This window comes from Ixodes scapularis, unplaced genomic scaffold (genome assembly GCF_016920785.2).
Source record: "Ixodes scapularis isolate PalLabHiFi unplaced genomic scaffold, ASM1692078v2 PGA_scaffold2__306_contigs__length_199485367, whole genome shotgun sequence".
Classification (NCBI taxonomy): domain Eukaryota; kingdom Metazoa; phylum Arthropoda; class Arachnida; order Ixodida; family Ixodidae; genus Ixodes; species Ixodes scapularis.
The window spans coordinates 25,771,780-25,790,682 of NW_024609857.1; the positions used below are offsets into that span (position 1 = coordinate 25,771,780).

At 46.5% G+C, this 18,903-nt stretch overlaps 1 protein-coding gene across 1 annotated transcript; it reads right to left on the minus strand.

The window, feature by feature from the left end:
• Positions 1-8,229: 8,229 nt before the first annotated feature.
• Positions 8,230-17,501, minus strand: LOC115332121. The gene is made up of 3 exons (XM_040209276.2): positions 17,429-17,501; positions 14,403-15,662; positions 8,230-8,456 (listed from the first exon to the last, which is right to left on the minus strand). Exons 1-3 carry the CDS (start codon positions 17,499-17,501, stop codon positions 8,230-8,232), a joined length of 1,560 nt encoding a protein of 519 aa, XP_040065210.2.
• Between the last annotated feature and the right edge of the window lie 1,402 nt (positions 17,502-18,903).

Below are 18,903 nucleotides of genomic sequence, written 5' to 3' on the forward strand. Positions count from 1 at the left end.
GCCTGTAAAACTAACCGTAAAAATAGACGCCTGTACGTAGCAAGCTCACACTTTCACCGAATGTGCATTTAGGTGATGAATTTTACCTAGGAAAAGGCGTGCGTCTCCTCCTGTAAAACATTATGCTATCAAACTTGTCAAAGTCAACTGGGAACATGTCCACAGACCGCCTAGTGACCAATTAGTTTGTGGCGCCATCTCTGGATAGGCGCAGCGAGCAAACGACGCAGTTGCTTTATAGCTGCGCCTATCAGAAAATAGCGCTTGCAATTATGCGGGCTTTATGAATACAGTAAAATCAAGACTTGTGTTTCTAGCAGTTTGTTTTTTCTTCACTGTTCGACTTTGTAAGGTACCTCATCACCTAGAACGCAACAACGACGATGCCAATGACAAAAGGATTACGTGTGTTTTCTTTCATAAAATGTCCTTTAATAACGTGTTTGAGTCGAACTGCAGCTTATGCCAAAGTTCAACTCAGGCCTAACGGCGCAGCAGGTATTATGAAAATAAATAAATGAACTTATTTTATTGAACGTGGTAAAAGAATTCTGGCGACGTGGGTCAACGCATACGTATTAGCCCTGAAGGAACCCTGGAGGACGACATAACACGATTTCGAGTTTTGTTGCCTCTTTTTTCAATGCTTGTATTTTCCTCTCGCGTGTTTTCTTTTTTTTTTTTTTTCTGTGTTGTTGTTTTGATGCAAACTATTAAAACACATCACTTTTTATTATTTATTGTTATTTCTCGTGATTGGTGGTGCGTACGCCAGTGAAGAACGAGGCTACGCCACTGCAGTGATTACATGTGGTTTGATGAAAATTTCTCTTCGATCTTGCAGCACGTCTTCAATTAGGCACTCCTTTTGCGCTTGTCCTTGTTGTAGGATCATTTCATACACGTTCACCACATTTTCCTTTTGTTCTGCATTCAGAGAGGGAGAGATAAAGATAAAAGTTAATCGAAATCAAAATGTCACACTATCAAAATGTCATACTAACTCATCAATATTATTTTCAGATCTAATTTTTATTAAAATACAAACAATTTAAGCAATTGGCAAGTGAGATCGTGATATGCGAGTCGCGTCGCACGGCGTTGTAGCTGACAGCTGCTTTCGACATAGTGCGGAATTGTTACACGCACACACACAACACGCGCACACGTACAAATGCACACACGCACGCGCACACACGCTAAGACCTTGGTCAAATTAATGGCAGCTTTCATTGGCCAAGCAAAAAGGGCCCAGCAAATATCAGAGAGCGATCTGTTTGCCAAGCATTGCATTTTGTCGACTTTCTATGTTAAGGCGGTAGATGGCTTTTTCCGACAATAGGGACCTTTAGCAAACCGTTGCCGTGCTCCGCGTACCGCACTACCGGAGCCTTTGAAGCATGCTTTTAAGCGCGCGCCCGGGTGGTACCGTGACCGCCTAGTGCGCGCTTAAAAGCATGCTTCAAAGGCTCGGTAGTGCGGTACGCGGAGCCCGGCAACAGTTTGCTAAGGGTCCCTGATATCGTTTGCTCGACCGCATTAGACCTTCCCTAGCCGAGCGTTTGCCAAGCAGTTTCCTGGCGATAGCTGATGTAAGGACCGACGATAATTTGAGAAGGTATGAAAAGAAAAGCGAATTTAATCAGGTGTATACAAAAACAAATATGCTAATAACAGGAAAATCCGACCTTCTGTCAGCATCTGTCCTTATTATTAAAAGATTGGCCCGACGCAATGCGGCAACAAATTAGTTGTTACGGATATCCAACGATGATGCATGCTGTACTGAAACGCAGACGTGAGTTATTGCTAAGTGTGTTTACATTCCTGGCGCTGTTCATTATGTTTGATCTTCCCGAATTTCCAAAACAACTTAAAAAAAGCGAAAAGCAACAAAAAGTCACATTCGCTTAATACATTTCATTTTGTAGGCCTTTGTTCGCGTTCTAGCAAAGTATTCCTTCTGTTGGCACCATACTTGCTGTACATATTAAACAGTGGGCATTGCCGATTGTCTAGTCCGTCGAGTTCGTGCACGAAGGATAACGTCTTTCGGTACCGACCTGTGATGCCACGACCAGAACGGGCGTTAATCTGTGTGATTCACAGTGACAGGTTGCAAACTGATAAATGACGATTGTTCAGTTACTGCATATATGCGGAGTGCAAGTTCGTCTGCTTCTTTCGCAGGGGTTGTGGTGACGTCAGAAAGACGCCGAGCTCTGAATGGCTCGAAGCAAGCTGCGTCGAGGTCTACCCCCTGTCCTTCAATCAGAGTCAATCCTAGCTCGGCGTCCTCACGTCACCACAACCCCCGCAAAAGAAGCAGATGAACTTGCGCTCCGCAAGGGAGAGCTTGAGAAGCGCACGGCGTGGCTTACTGGTGGTGAAAACTTTATTACGAATAAAGGAGCCTTAAAAATTACAATCTAAGTGTGGGTTGGCTCGTGGTCGCGGGAAATGGCCGGCAACTGGTGTCGCGCGGCGACTTCTAGGGCCCAGTCCACCAGCTGTTTTTGGACAGCTGGGTCGGAGCTGGTTACCGCAACCTCCCATCGCTCGAGGTCAGTGAGTAGCCACTCAGATGGTGGCTGTAGCTCGGAGCATTTGTAGAGTATATGATGGAAATCCGCTTTCGGGGCGTCGCAGAGGGTGCATTCAGGCGAGAACAGACCCGGGTGGATAATGGCGAGGTGGGCAGGGGAGAGGAAAGTTCGTGACTGTAACTGGCGCCACGTTACCTGTTCAAGTTTGGTAAGAGATTTATCGGGGGGTGGGTAGTAGAGGCGCTGTTCGCGATAGTGGAGCGAGATCTCGTGGTAAGAAACCATTCTGTCCCGGGCGCATCCTGGCTCTAGTGTCCGCCCTGCTCGGTCGACGTAAGCTCGAGCGATGGAATGGGCGGCTTCGTTGCCTGGGTGTCCGGCGTGTGCGGGGACCCAAATTATTTGGATGGGCCTTGGTGGGGGCAGATTAGCAGAGAGAAGTCTGAACGCGGGTGTATGAATTGGACCTTTGGCGAAGTTACGGATGGCAGTTTTTGAGTCGCTAAAGATGAGTGTGGCAGTGGTTGAGGAGATCGCGAGCGCGATAGCCGCCTCTTCCGCTTCTTGGGAGGTGTCTGTCAGTAGTGAACCGGAAGCTATTGGGAGGAGACTTCTGTTAACTACGCTGAGGGCGTAGGCCGACTTGGCGGGGTATTCGGCTGCGTCGACGCAGACTGCCTCTTGGTGATGTCCATAGTGTTTATATAAAGCTTTGGCTCGTGCGTTCCGTCTAGCTTGGTGGTGGGTCGGGTGCATATTCTTGGGGAGTGAGTGGACTGAGAGCGTGCGTTGGATGGCTCCGGGGATGGAGTGTGTAGGTCTAAGGCAATTGCTTGGGTTCAGGCGGAGCTTTTGGAGGATGCTGCGTCCTGTAGGTGTGGTTGAAAGGCGTTCTAGCTGTGCTGTTCTGTGTGCCTCTTTCAGCTCATCTAGTGTGTTGTGTATGCCCATCAAGAGCAGTCTCTTGTTGGATGTGTGCCTTGGGAGGGTGAGCGCAGTCTTGTAGGCTTGTCGTATTAAAGCGTTGACTTTCTCTTCTTCTGCTCGGGAGAGGTAGAGATAGGGTAACGAGTAAACTATGCGGCTGATTACGAATGCTTGTATGAGACGGTGGAGATCATGCTCGCGCATGCCTCTGTGGCGATTCGCAATCCTTCGGATGAGCCGCATAGTTTGATGCACCGTGGTGGTGAGTTTGTTAAGCGTGGCAGTATTCTTGCCATTACTTTGTATCAGGATTCCGAGAATTCGAACCTTCTCCGCTTCCGGTATAGGTGTGCCCTCCAGTGTGATTTGGATGTTGGGTGGGGGACCGAGGTCCGTGCGGCATCGGGGCGGTCTGAGGATGAGGAGCTCAGACTTTGTGGGTGAGCAGGCGAGCCCAACTTTAGCGGCGTAGTGCGCCACTGCGTTGGCCCCAGCCTGTAATGTTTCTTCTATGGTTCCGGCATTACCTGTGGTTGTCCACAGTGTAATGTCGTCTGCATAGAGGGAGTGCGAGAGGTTTGGAATGTTGGATAAAGCACGTGCCATTGGTATAAGTGTGATATTGAAAAGAAGTGGGGAGAGAACTGACCCTTGTGGGGTGCCTCGACTGCCAAGTGTGAAGGTGGGGGTAGAAAGGGAGCCGAAGCTCAGCTCCGCAGTACGATATTTGAGGAAAGCTGAGACGTAATTGAAAGTGCGTGAACCTACATCCAAAGCCGATAATGCATCTAGGATGGCGGAGTGTTCTACATTATCAAAGGCTTTGGTGAGGTCTAGGGCTAGTATAGCCCTGGTGCGCTTCCGATGTCGTGGATGCAAAGCATCCTCCGAAATCTGAAGCATTACATCTTGTGTGGACAAATGATTGCGAAAGCCAATCATCGTGTTAGGGAAAAGGTCGTTTTCGTCCATGTGGTTCTGGAAGCGTCTCAGGACCACATGTTCGAATAGCTTTCCAAGGCAGGATGTTAGAGAGATAGGTCTCAGATTCTTTATGTCGAGTGGTTTCCCTGGCTTTGGAATGAATGTGATGCGCGCATGCGTCCATTGTTCTGGGAGCGTGCCCACTTGCCAGCACTCGTTGAAGAGATTTGTGACCGCGAGGATTGAATGTTCGTCAAGGTTTCTGAGCATTTTATTGGTAATTCTGTCTGCCCCCGGGGCCGAGGTAGTGCGGAGTTTGTGCATAGCGGCTCGGACCTCCCATGGGGAGATGCCTTCATCCAAGAGGGGATTCGGACTGCCGGTGTACGGAGGGAGAGAGGTGGGTGGAGTGGTGGTTAGGTATTGTGTCTTGAGAGCGTCTAGCAGCTCGTTGTCTTGTAGAGGGAGTTTGTGTAGAATACGGTTTACGTTTTTGCGCTGCTGAGCTTTCGTATGTTCGGGGTCTAACAGGCTTCGAAGGAAATTCCAAGTGTCTTTTAGACCCAAACTGCCGCTCATGCGGTCACATAGCTGCCCCCAATGTTGGCGTGTCAGCTGGCTCGCGTGGGCTTCAATTTCTTTGACTAGTGCTGCTATGCGTTGTTTCAAGGTGCGGTTATGTTTGTTGGCTAGCCACCGTTTGTGCATGCTGGCGTGTGCTTCCCATAGATGTAAGAGGCGGCTGTCCGCCACATCTGCTTCTGGGGTGTCCGGGATCGTGGACGTGGCAAGTGCCACGTCTTGCGTCAGTGCTTGTGTCCAAGCATCGAGGTTGGTGATGGTTGCTGGGGCGCTGTTTCGGATCTGCCGAAACTTGTCCCAGTCCACTACCTCGAGTTTTCGCTTTTTGGCCGGGGCCAGGGAGGATAGGGAGATTTCTGTGGTGATAATGTAATGGTCGCTACCTAGGGATTGTGCTGTGTTTGTCCATGTGCATGTGCTGATGTTTTTGGAAAGGGTGAGATCAGGATTTGTGTTGCGTTGTACGCTGGTGCCAATCCGTGTAGGATAGTTGGTGTCGTTGAGGAGTGTGAGCCCCTCGTTTTGGATAAAGGTCCAAACCGAGGTGCCCTTTCTGCAATTCTTGCGATAGCCCCAGCTAGTGTGGTTCGCATTGAAGTCGCCCACCACAAGCAGGGGGCGGCCACTACTTATGATGAGGGCCTTTCGCATTGCAGCAATGATGGGGGCGGGAGGGTCCTTGGGTGGGCTATATATGTTAAGTATGAACAAGCTTTTGTCTTTCCTGTTGCGGGGGAGAAGTTCTATTAAGAGGCCGTCTGCGTCGGGCACATCTAGAGGGTGTTCTAGCGCTGTGTAATTCCGATGTACAAGGGTTGCAATTCGTGTTCGTTGCATCCTGGAGGGTTCATGTGCCGTATAGTTACAGAGTTTGGTAGCGCAAAGTGTTTCCTGCAACGCTATGACTGTCGGTAGCTCCGCGTTGGGGAGGGTTTGTAGGTGCAACTGCAGATTGCTTCGTTTAGCGCGGAAGCTCCTGCAGTTCCACTGCCACACTCTAATGCTGTGTGTGTGCTCAGCCATGTTGGGGTTGTAGCGGGGGATTGGAGGGAAGTGGGCCTTGGGGTGTGTGTGGGAGTGCTACGTTCAAGTGTGTTTGGAGAAAGGCGATGGCGGCTTCTTGCGTGCTCTGCCGTTCTCCTAGTGCGTCAAGGCGGGTGGAGATATTGCTCATCCAGGCTGTCGTATCCGTGCGGATGGCAGTTAGACCCTGCTCGATGCGTTCTATAGCTAGGGCCAGCACGGCCATTTGTTCTGCCATGTTGGTCGTTTCAGATTCAGAATTGCTCTGTGCTTTCCGCTTTGAGGGGGGGTTTCGAACAGGTGACGCTGCGCGTGAGGAGGAGATAGATGGAGTGGAGGGAGAGGGGAGGTTGGGTGGGGGAGGGCGTTGCTGCGCTGGTTGCGCTGGGGGGGTGAACGTTTGGGGTTGTTCTCGCCCGAGGAGTGCTTGCACTTGTTTTCTGAGGTCGGCAATTTCTAAACTTTGGAGGTGAATTTAGGCTCGGAGCTCTGCATTTTCTTTCTCGAGAGGTGAGGGTTTAGGTCTCCAGCTCACCTGTTTCTCGGCGGGCTGTGTCTTTGATTCCGGTAGTGGCGGGAAGGAGGATGATCTGCTGCGGTGCCTGGAGCCAGTTCGTGAGCGGGCCCCGGATCTGCATGATGATCGCTGTCTGCTCCTGGACGAACGCGGGGTGCCGCCAGGGTTGGTCGTCCCCGCGCCGAGGGCCGAGGCCGGGAGGATGGGCGTTGAGTTTGGAGTCGGCTTTGGGTTGCCGGCGCGCTCAAAGCGAACCTTGCATCGCTTGGATCCGGTGAAATGAGCACCGCCACACAGAATGCATAGCGGAGTACAGTCCGGTGTTGGTGATGCGGGGTGGGCCAGCCCGCAGCGGTGGCATAGTTGAGTGACCAAACGTCCCGCGACTCGCGGGACAGTCCCGCATTGAGGGCTCGTGTCCCGCGTCCCGCAAGAAATTCTCAAATCTTCAAAATGTCCCGCAATTCATACTGTCGTAAAATTCACTTAGCAACTCATGGCGCTGCCGAACAACGGGGCACGGGGAAGCGCGGAGGTCGCTGGTAATCGTGTAAATCGCAATGGTACACCATTTTCTATCCAAGCAAGCATTGTGGGAAGCAATTAACCGTCGTTCTTGCAGAACCGACGGGCTTGCTCCGTTGTGCCTCTCCCTTTGGTGGCAAGGGGAGAGGCACAACGGAGAAAAGTTTAAATGTAAGAAAAGTTGCCCTCCAAAAGTTTAAATATAAAGTATTGTAATTATTTTGAAATCACTGCGTCAATGCGAAAGGGGTGCTGTGTATTTTTCTTTTAGGGAAGGCAGCCATACAAGGCAAAAAGCCTACAACTCGCAACGGTCGGAAAGAATATAATGTTAAAATTGGTGTAGGACCATGTTGATAAAAGTGAGCGTTGACAGGAAAGAATAACCAGAAAAAGATTTACTGTTTCTTATTTCCATTTGATGCATTGAGTTCTGCTACAATCAATTTTTATATTTTCAACTTCAACACATTAATAACACATTTCGCATAAAAGATAGATCACTGGGAGTGAAAATTAATTTAGCTTAATTGCCGCCATACAATTAGCAAGTGTATTAACAGCACAGGATATTAAATGTGTTAACAGAGCCTGGGTTCGCGGTGCGTGTGTTAATAAATTTCCTCTACCCCCCCCCCCCCCCCCCCTGCCCCCCTTTGCGCGTCCCGGATTTCGCTAGCATGAAGGTGGTCACCCTAGGTTCACTATCAGCGAGATCGGCGCTTAGACTTTCGCCTTCGAGTCGCCTTACGGATAACATAAAAGACCCTGTGAATTTTGTGTTCACGTCGTTTCCTTCGTGATTGTTCTTCGGCGCTCTTCTCGACTAATGCTGCTATCTCGTTGGACGCGGAGGGATAATAGGGTTGATTGATTGATTAGTTGATTAATTGGTTTATATTTATTTTAATTCAGGAAGCTCTGGAGTCGCCGCACTATGCCTTTTTTATGATCACACATGAAAAAATAAAACAGTCTTCAGGCATGTTCGAAGCACACATGTCTATAAAGCGATTGTGCTTCGAGCACACTCGAGGCGTGTGTGCAGCTAATTCTTTCATTATGTCTGCAGCGGAACACCGTGTTTTTTTATATGACAAGCGAAGAGTACGACTGCGGCTGCGCCAAATCGCGTGCGGGTATGGCGCACGCCGTTGCACGCTGTCCTAAAAATACGCTTTTTTTTTAGAAAGCGCGGAGAGCTGGAGTTGAGTGAGAACATGCTTCGCCTTGGATCAGCGTACACGTACTCTCGACCGCATAGTCCTTCAGGCCTCTTCTCCCGAGGGCCAGGTGGGAGACGAGGCAAAGGGCTGCGCATCCAAAAGCGACGACGCCGAGGTAGCGGAAGGTGAGGCGACCCCCGTAGAAGGCGAAACAGGCACCTCCGACAACGTTGCCGATCGCCACACCTGAGAGGGAAAGTGTGTTAGCTTCACACGAACGAGGTTCACTGGTCCATTTGTCAACGCAACCCTGCGACGCGCAGCTCTACGTTTGCAGAAGTCTCCGATCGCGTACTGCACCGCAGTGCGCTCGGAACACCTACGCTTGGCCTTCCTTTCATCGGTCGAGCTGATGAGAAGGGCCACTGATGCGATCGCTGCGCCATTCCCGCCAAACTGCGCCAAAGGGCTTAAGCCTGGTTCAGACAGTTGCGTTTGACTGCGTTGCGGCAGCGAGAAACCAGGACATCCCTGCTACTTATATCGCGTGCTAAGATGATTCTTTGAATTGGATTGCAGGCTTCACACGAAGCACAGATGTGCCGGTGACTCGCTTTCGGTTCTCGACGCAACGCAGTCAAACGCACTCAAACGCAAGTGTCTGAACCGGCCTTTACTCTGCTGCATCCTGCTACATTTAGCCGAAATGTGAAAAACCTGCGCCAACAGGGCGCCAAAGCTTGGATTCACTTCGTTAATACTGAAAACATTATAGCTGAAGCGCCGCTACACGTCCGGATCGTTATGGTAGGCTCGAGCGAATTTTCCGAACTTTCGATTACTGCCACAAATAACGTCCTATTCAATGCGATCTCTCTGTCAAACACTGACTGTGCTCGGAATTTACGCAATATCGAGTCACGTTCGCAGTCTGCCCTGGCGGGTAAGTTAGCTCTGTTGAGTGCGCTTGTCACCGCGCTCTTGTGTACTGCAGCGAAACAACCGCGAAGTAAGCATTCGCGATTTTTCTAATCGTGCTTCACCGCACGGCCCCTGCGTGCTAAGACGGCAGCACTCCCCCAAAGCGGGACACGTCTTGTGTCCCGCTTTGGGGAGAGGGGAGAACTGTGTGAGTGCTAATGTAACAATTCTACTTTGCACTAAACATTATGAATAAAACTGCTGCTCTTATCTATAATAGACTGCGATATTCTGGCGGTATTTTTTTTTCAGGTTTGTTAGCTATTGAGGGTACTTGCAAGGAGTAGTGAAAGGAAGCTTGGGACTAACCTTAACCGGTGAGGCAGGATTATATATTTGTTATCATAAAGTATTAAGTATAAAACGTCATTTATATTCATAATCCGATGAAAAGAAAATTTTTTTATTCTGAATTAAGAATTTAAGTTTTATTACAAACTTTAGAGCTTGAATGAAACATCAATTCATGTGCTCATGATTACTCTCTTCTAACATTAGTTTAGATAAATATGCACTTTGGTTTACATTCTATTTCATAGCTACAATAAGTTTACACAGCTGTCCATAGTTTTTTTCATGAAATGGCATCTTGTTGCCATGCCTAGTGCTTGTATTTACAACCAAAGAGCTATTATGTGTTCTAGGGAATCACACATGCAAAAGCTCCCCGGACGCTTTTTTTTTTTTTTTTGACAGTGAGGTTGTTTGATTATTTGGTGAGATTCTGCTTTCCCTTCTGGTTAAGCTGACTCAACAGAACAGAACACCACCTAAAATAAACAAAGCCTGTGAAGGTAATTTGGAACGCCCGCACAGGACGCCGGCAAAACTGGAATTGGTGCCTAGCCTCACACCGAGCGTCCTTCGACGTACTGATTGAACATGAACGATGACACAGCGCTCGTGTGCAATATGTATCGGCACTCAATCTCACCGTAATAACGTCAACATTACAGCTTGTGGACTTTCACAATTCTAGGTTGCCTTGCTCAAAAGCCCAAAGGCCCGCTTCAGATGGGGCAATTTCTCCCAGTAACTTGACGTTGAAGTACCAGCAACACGGACCGCCCGCATTCAGACGCAGCAACCGATTGGCTTCGATTCGCCACCCTTATCATTAAGTTTTATTTTTCTTCCACTGATTGTTCACACAGTTACGCGCTATAGACGTGTTTTATATCTTTAAATGGCGTTGCGAATTCTAACTCATCTTTTCGGAACGGTTTATTCACCAAGACGATAAATTTCAATTCAGAACCAAGTATTAAGTTGTCATCATCGCCGCCACAGGTGTGTCGCGTAAATATATCGCATCCCTGATTGCCTGCCGTCCCTTCAAACGCCTCCGAGTTGTCAGAGTTGCTCGTCATAGAGCCACTAAATGAGCTACACTCAGAGTATCGGCAGTTTGTTCTCGATCTTCTTCGCGCTTAGTGCAGAACAGGAGCAACTGTCGATCGTCACAATTAAAAAATGTGACTTCCTCAGCTTTAGGTGCGGTGTTAAGAAGCTCAGGAATATCGTCATGATCTGTCGCGAGCAGTTTTAACATGTCTGGAAAACGGAAAAATGTTTCTGCAAGTCCAAAAAAAAAAAAATCTTCAAATAACTGGCCACCATGATTTTAAGCGCCAACATGGCTAGAGTGTCGTTACTCTAAAAGCGTAGCTTACTTAATGGCTCTAGCTCGTCTGTTTCGAGCCGGACGCTATCTGAGAAATTAGTGTCGCAGCGCCAGGATCTAGGAAAGCTAGGGAACAACTCGCCAACAACACCGACATTTCTGGGAAAGTTGCCTCGTTTGAAGCGCGCCTAATGATCGGTGTTCGGGTGTTTGATGGTGTAGAAGACATTCAGAGACTTCTGGGAGTAAACACCCTTTCAGGAGTCTGATACGCAATGAGTGCATTGAGTTTCGTCATGCGCGGCAAACACCCAGCATGAACTTTCTCTGAACATTTTTTCTCAGTGCGAGAAGGGCGGGTAGGAGGGTGGATCCTTGTTCCACCGGCCATGTACCGTATTTTCCGGGCTATAGTCCGCGGACTATACATGTTTAAAAGTTGAAATTTCTGGCTGTGCGGACTATCTACGCGTGTGAACTATACAGGAATTATGTTTTACAAGATCGTTTATTATGACGAGACGTGACGAATTTTGTGCACGAAAGTGTATGTTAATGATGATTTATGCACATTATAGGCTTTATTGTGAGCTAAAAAGCAGACATTTGTAAACGTGTGCCGTCTCTGAGAAGATTTTCGTGTCGACTAAGCACCAGGTGCGGACTATCTAAGCAAATTTTTTTTTATTTTTGACCCCAAATTTCCCCCTGCGGACTATAGTCCGGAAAATACGGTAGGTCATTGGAGCGCGATACTCCTTAACGCCCTCCAACTCAATAGAGCAAACAGAATTTAGGTCGTTGTCTTAGTCGCGGTAGCGCGCACATTGCACCTAACAAACTCTCTCACCAGCAATTTAAAAAGCAAAACAACAACAGAGGATTGGTTTATTTGAGAAGGCAGTTTATGAAAGAACACCTACCGGTCATTAAGTTGTCGCTAAGCGCAGGACAAAGCGATGGTCTCTCGACCTCGGTTTTGAAACTGGAAAGTATTGCGTGAACGCACTGGTTGCCTACAAGCCAGGACGTGGGACGTAGGTGTCATAGCGAGGAAAAACTGCTATAAAATGCTGTTAAAAGTGGAGAGCGAATCAGGGTTTGATTCTTTTCTGGTAGGAATTTGGGTGGAAAGGAATCTGTAAGAAATATTTTCTCATTCGCCAATGTAAGGGGCTCGGTTTGAATTTTATTTTTTGCGTATGCGTGACACATATAGCCCAGCGGACTTCGACAGGACTGGAGTTACGTTACCATGGATGAGATGGACAGAAAAAGATAAGGTGCGGCCTTCAAAAGTTCTAGCTTGATCACATTCGCAGGATATTTTTAATGTGTTGATAAAACGGAGAAAACTATCAGCATGCAAACTTTGCCTTCTAAAAACAAATGTTAGGTCGCCGGGATAAAGTTTGAATTTAAATATGAGGAAGCTCATTAGCGTGACTTTGAGGGTATAAACTTACAAGGTATTAGCGATTTGAATATTTTATATGGGGTTACCTATACCGACTTGTTCTCACGTAATACAATCTCTTCTAGTAATGAAAGTTTATGAAACCTTTATCGCTACTATCTGAGTTCAGAAGAAAGTATTCTAAAAGTAATTAGTTACCTATCTTGAATACTTTGTACTCAACTAAGATATTTTGAAATTGATTATTTATTATTTTGTTTAAATACCATCTTACCTGGTACCAGGGATAAGCAGTATTTCAAATACAAGTATTTGAAATACGCATTTCAAATACTTTGTGTATTTTGCATTTTTATTTAATTACACATTGGGTAATGTATTTGACGTGTGTATTTATATACTAAAACGTAGGTATTTCAAATACAATTGTAATTAAATACAATTTTGTGTGCGAAAATACATCCCCAAATTTATTGTCACGACTCATTTTGCTCATCCTAAGACGTGTCCAGAGCAGGTAGTAAACTACGTTCTGCACCGAATGCAGTGTCTCTCAATCAAGCACAAGCGTTTAGTGACTTTGTGATTACGGTGCTAGTTCAGGGCAAGAATAGTGACGAAATCGACGTTCACAGGCAGACTGGCTAAATAAGTGCCTGTGACAACTTGTGATGCTTTCCAGCCTGATTTCCGTCCATATTTTTGCCTGGAACATTCTAAATACGCGGGTCGTCCAGATTTTCGTAACTGGTGCGAGTTGCAACAATAAAAAATTCTCTAGCTAGTGCTGCGCGTCTTGGTCTTCTCGGATCTTTGTTGGTCTATCTCTATACCAAAATGTAATCGACAAAAAAAGATGCTTAAAGCTCTGTACCTTTTTAACCTATAACGTCCAAGCTGATTACATTTTTTTGTAATTATATATTTCTATTACGTTACTAGAGCCTCGCACACTAACTCCCGAATGTGCAATGCAAAATTAAAATGAGATACCCAGAAACCCGTTGCAGGTGCCCTGAAGTCGCTGACGCAGATTTTGAGGAATGTATTTGGAAAAGTATTTGGAGGAGATCAAATGCATTTGGTTGTATTTGTATCTTGTACTTAAATGCTTTTTTGGAAATGTAATTACATTTCTAATTAAATACATTTTTGACAAAGTATTTTGTATTTGTATTTCGATACATATTTGCATGTATTTTGCCCATCCCTGCCTGGTACAATCTAACTTGAATGCATACTTCTTTATATTTTCTGCAGGTCTAATGTACACAAAACATATGTCACTGCGGCCAAAGCTATGAACGCCCATGCGACCGTGCACTCATCTCACTCAACACAACGTTCTCACCAAGCAGAGCTACCGTAATGCTTCTGGTTCATTAGCCTTGCGGAGCAGCGTCGCGTACCCAGAGAGTTTTGCAGTGTCATTCCCAAAGATACTGACATTTTACCTGTAGTTTAATCCAGAGCCTTATATGTAGAGCGCTTGGCCATTTATTGGGAAGTATAGGAAACAAATGAGGAGGCGCCATTTGCCAGAAGTGGGTTGGGCGTGTTCCAGGGCGTCTTCACAAATTCGAATGTGGCCAACCAGAAGCCGGAAATAATACCCTGGCGGTGGTCGTGAGAAACAAACTTGATAAGTGCGTCGGAGTAACTTTCCGAGACTAAAAATATGGTATATGTGATGTTTCAATCATGGCCATCCAGAATCATGGTGAAAGAGTGTGACTAGTGAAACGATCCACATAATCCGTACGCCAAGCACCGAGGGCCGGGAATCTGCCGTCCGAGCGGTCACACTCTGTCCGAGCAAAACAGTGTTGAGCGGCGCATTCGTTTCTTACATCTTTCTGCATGATCATGAACGAAACATCACGTGCACCCTATTGTCCACCATAAAGAGTTACTACATTTAACTCTTACGCGCTTATTAGAATCATTTACCAACATATACCTTTGACCAAAACAGTTTCTCGCTACTACCGCTAGGGGATTCTTTTAGGCTTCTGGTTGGCCAAGGGAGCATGTCAAGCCTCGTTTCTGCGTCTGGTGCACGTCCTGGCTCTGCCCGCGCTTCCCATTGACCAAACTCTGTATACACGGCTCTAGTTTAGTCACAACACCGAAATGATATGCGGACTGTGAAATTGAACACGATACTCACCGATTCCATCAAATGTGCAGTTAAGAATGCAGAGCACGGACGCTGCAGTCCCACCTGGTGCAGTCACTTTCGCGAAAACCGTCATGGAGGCAATAGTCAACGGAAAAGCAGCGCCACCAACGATTTCGATTAGCAAGGAAAACCATGGTTCGTAAAGATACGAGTAACCAACGTACTTTGTTGCGAGTGCCACGAACGCCAAGCAGTAGCACGGGAAGTAACCGATTTGCTCCAGGATGAAACCGGACACAAAGAGAAGCGGTAGTTCGATCAGAACGGCCATGAGTGCACCGTTAAGCCCCACGATCATTTTAGATGCCCCAATGTCTTCCAAAAACCAGGTGTTGTACGATAAGGTGATTCCCAGCAAGGCCCCGAGGAGGCAGGTCCAGAGAGCAAAAACCGTCATCTCGAGACGGCTTAAGACCGTCGCTATGTCCTTGAAAAAATTGGATGACACCTTGGACATCCTTAGCGGAGGAATGAAAAAGAGCAGAATAATGTCGGTCATCAACAGAGCACCGAACACGTAGAAGCAAGGCGAGTAACCGGAGCGACCGTCCGTCGCTTCGTTTAGTTCGTCGATGAAGACACCAACGACGGGACTGCAGACACCGAAGCCGATGGTACCCCAGAGTCGCTGTTGCCCGAAGGTGTACGAGTTTTCGCCTAATATTTCGCAGATGGCAGCGTCTGAGATTACGAGTGCAGTCATGGCCACCGCCGCTAGCGACAGGAAGACGGCATATAGCCCCCGGTTGGGCGAAGCATCTGAGCCTGTGTGGCAGGGGCAGTTCACCTCGCAGATGTCCTCATCGCGGCTCGTCGTTCCATTCCAAAGAGAATTGCAAACACTATATGCATCTGTAAGAGTGAGCAGAGGCTCAGTCTTGATCGACGCTGCAATTGATTTGTACTGTCGACAAGACACATTGCACTCCAAGAGCGATGCCATGCAGTTAAAAGACTCCGTCTCAAGCGTCAAATTTCCTTCAGGGCAAGTGAGGCGTCCCTTCACGTTTGGGCCCTCAAATGGGGTGCCGTGGTTCAAGAAAATGACTCCGTTGGATACGAACCCAAGGGCGTTCAAGCCTATTAAGACTAACTTGACGTTCTGTGTCTTGTCCACGACGAAGCCACAGACAGGTTTCGCAAGAATGGCGAGAAGAGGAATGAAGCCCAGAATGTAGGCTATGGTCGCTTCGGGAATGCCACCTCGACGACCAACCGCCGCTTGATACGGCATGACCGAGGCCATCGCTGTATAAAGGAATACACAAACATAATTTTTGATATGTCAGTTACATTAGCCCCCTATACATTTCGTATCCAAAGTAAATTTGAGCTACAATAACTTGAAAAATACAATTGAGTGTGCAGGTTGCTGAGGTTCTTACTTCTACAAGTACTCCAGGAATCGGCTCGTCCTTCTATACATAACAGTTCCCCCAATCGCCCTCCTGGACACTATTTCTCTTACATCTTACTTTGTTTTATGTATTTTTAGGTTATATTCCCGATGCGTTGTTTGGTTACTGGGATGGACAGTATTTGAAATACGTATTTCAAATACTTTGTGTATTTTGTAATTGTATTTAATTACAAATTGGGTAATGTATTTGACGTGTGTATTTAAATACTAAAACGTGGGTATTTCAAATACAATTGTAATTAAATACAATTTTGTGAACGAAAGTACATCCCTCAAATTTATTGTCACGACAATTCTTTTTTTTTTTATTTTTTGCATGTGGTTGTAAGATATAGTCTCCATCCTTTATTCGGCCATGAGGCTTTTTTTTCTTTTTCTCCTCCGGCTTTATTTTAAAGGCACTGTCCAGAGCAGGAAGAAAACTACGTTCTGCACCGAATGCAGTGTCTCTCAATCAAGCACAAGCGTTTAGTGGCTTTGTGATTACGGTGCTAGTCAAGGGCAAGAATAGTGACGAAATCGACGTTCACAGGCAGACTGGCTAAATGAGTGCCCGTGACAACTTGTGATGCTTTCCAGCCTGATTTCCATCCATATTTTTGCCTGGAACATTCTAAATGCGCTGGTCGTCCAGATTTTCGTAACTGGTGCGAGTTGCAACCATAAAAAATTCTTTAGCTAGCGCTGCGCGTCTTGGTCGACTCGGTTCTTTGTTGGTCTATACCAAAATGTAATCGACAAAAAAAGCTGCTTGAAGCTCTGTACTTTTTTCAACTATTACGTCCAAGCTGATTACATTTTTTTTTGTGATTATATTTCTATCACGTTGCTAGAGCCTCGCACACTAACTCCCGAGTGTGCGATGCAAAATTAAAATGAGATACCCAGAAACCCGTTGCAGGTGCTTTGAAGTCGCTGGTGCACATTTTGAGGAATGTATTTGGAAAAATATTTGGAGGAGACCAAATACATTTGGATGTATTTGTATCTTGTACTTAAATGCTTTTCTGGAAATGTAATTAGATTTGTAATTAAATACATTTTTGACGAAGTATTTTGTATTTGTATTTTGATACATATTTGCATGTATTTTGCCCATCCCTGTTTGGTTAGAACTGGGAGTAATGTAGAAAGAAAGCAGTATGACTGCTATAATTTGTAAATCATGTATTAAAAAAATGCTTCAACGAGCAGCAGTTTATTGAACTAATGAGCCACAAATAAGCTATGCTTTGGAGGAACCTCAGCCGTGCTAGTGCTTAAAACCATCGTTGCCAGTTATGACGCTTTATTTGACTCGCAGAAAGCGGCTTGCCGTCCTCCGGAAATTTTCAGACAACACGCGAACGAGCGAAACGACGTTACCTGAGCTTCCTGAGACATTATCTAAAGCACAAGAAGTTGCATCTTCAAATCGTAACAAATCGCCAATTGCGCCCGGTTTGCATTAAGCTCCAAAATGGCGGCGCCCGCAGGAAATTCAAGGAAAGGACTGCCGATAATTTAAGCATATCTGATTCAGTGGCTCTACATAGCTATATATCTCCAAAACCACAACATGACTCCTTGTTGTGCGCTCCGTTATGGTACTCACCGGCAAGGTAGATGAAGTAATGAGCCTTCAATGGCAGCAGTGTCATGTTTACTTCGGTTTTACAGAACGCCATTCTTTTCACGACCGATAGAAGGCAGTTGCAGGATGAAAAGCGGATTTATAATCTGCGAAATACAGATACTCAAGAGAAGGGGCCCTTTCCTGCATCGTGGCAATATACTGCACATGGGCGCACTTGTGTGGCAACGCTCACAGATGTGCTCGGGCTATCACCGTTAAACGTTTGAGGTAAGTGAACAATTAACAAAAAGTATAATTTGTCTCTTTCCTGCAACGCCCAGGTGTTAATTGTCACGTGACTCTAGGCCCTCAGGTCAATAAACTGCCACGAGGAGGAGGAAGATGGGATGTCGTAGGCGTGCCGTGGGCAGCGTCAGCGGTGACGAGCCTGCGGTGGCCAGTTGGAATTAAACCCGGCCATAGAGCAGACGTCTCGCCTCTGACTCACAATCAGCGTAACAATATAATATTTGCACTATGTAGCGTATGCTGGACATCTCAAGGATCGTAAAATCTTCTTGACTGGCAAGCGTTTGCATATGCGCAAAGCTAGCATTACGTCATTCGACACACTAGGAAATATACTTTATCGAAATGGTGAAAACCTAGGCAAGATAGTCGACTAGTCTAACATCTTAATAAACCGGAGACCAGGAAAAAATTTACAGTGACACAGAGCGTTCCGAAAAAGCTATCCTTCTCATTTAGAGTCACTTTTATACGTACGCAATCGCTCTTCAAGGGTTACAAACACCCTCTTCCAGAAAACGTAGCAAACTAATTAGACCCATGAACGTACTGAGTGATTCCAAACTAAATCCACAACCTTACAAGCATTAAAAAGAGGTCCTGAGCCCTTACTGAGCGTGTCCCGTGAACAAGGGACCAAACTGCTTCTGAAACGTCAGGCATCTGATCCTTAAATTTTTTATTAGAGCTCGTAACTTTCCTCTATGTCGCTTCTGAGCAAGGCAGAGACCTGCTTTACCTTCTCCTTCAAGCCATTATTCATACCCAATAATTCACCTCCCCCCCCCCCCCCCCTAATTTATTCAAAGATAGAGAAGGTTGCTTGATACAGTTCCCAGAGTTATACAACGCCCGTTGCTTCATACAAAAGTTTCTCACTACACTCTTTTCGTTCCCACTGCGGTTCACAATCATTGTATACTGTTCAACGCGCTTAACAATCTCAGAATTTTGTGCCTTGCTTTTCAGATAAAGATAATGTATTAATCCAGAGAGAAAGGTCCCATGCACTGGGGCCGCTCGGGAACGACAGGGCATAAACGTGGACATCCGGACGTCGGCAGTCCCAGTTTGCGGTCCCGATGGGACCTAATTGCTGGTGACGCCTTAATATGCACAAAGAAGCATCAAGTCATCAGCTGTAAGGTCTGTACTTTGTTCTTTTCTAGCTTACTTGGCAGAAAGCGAAAGGAATTGCGCATTTT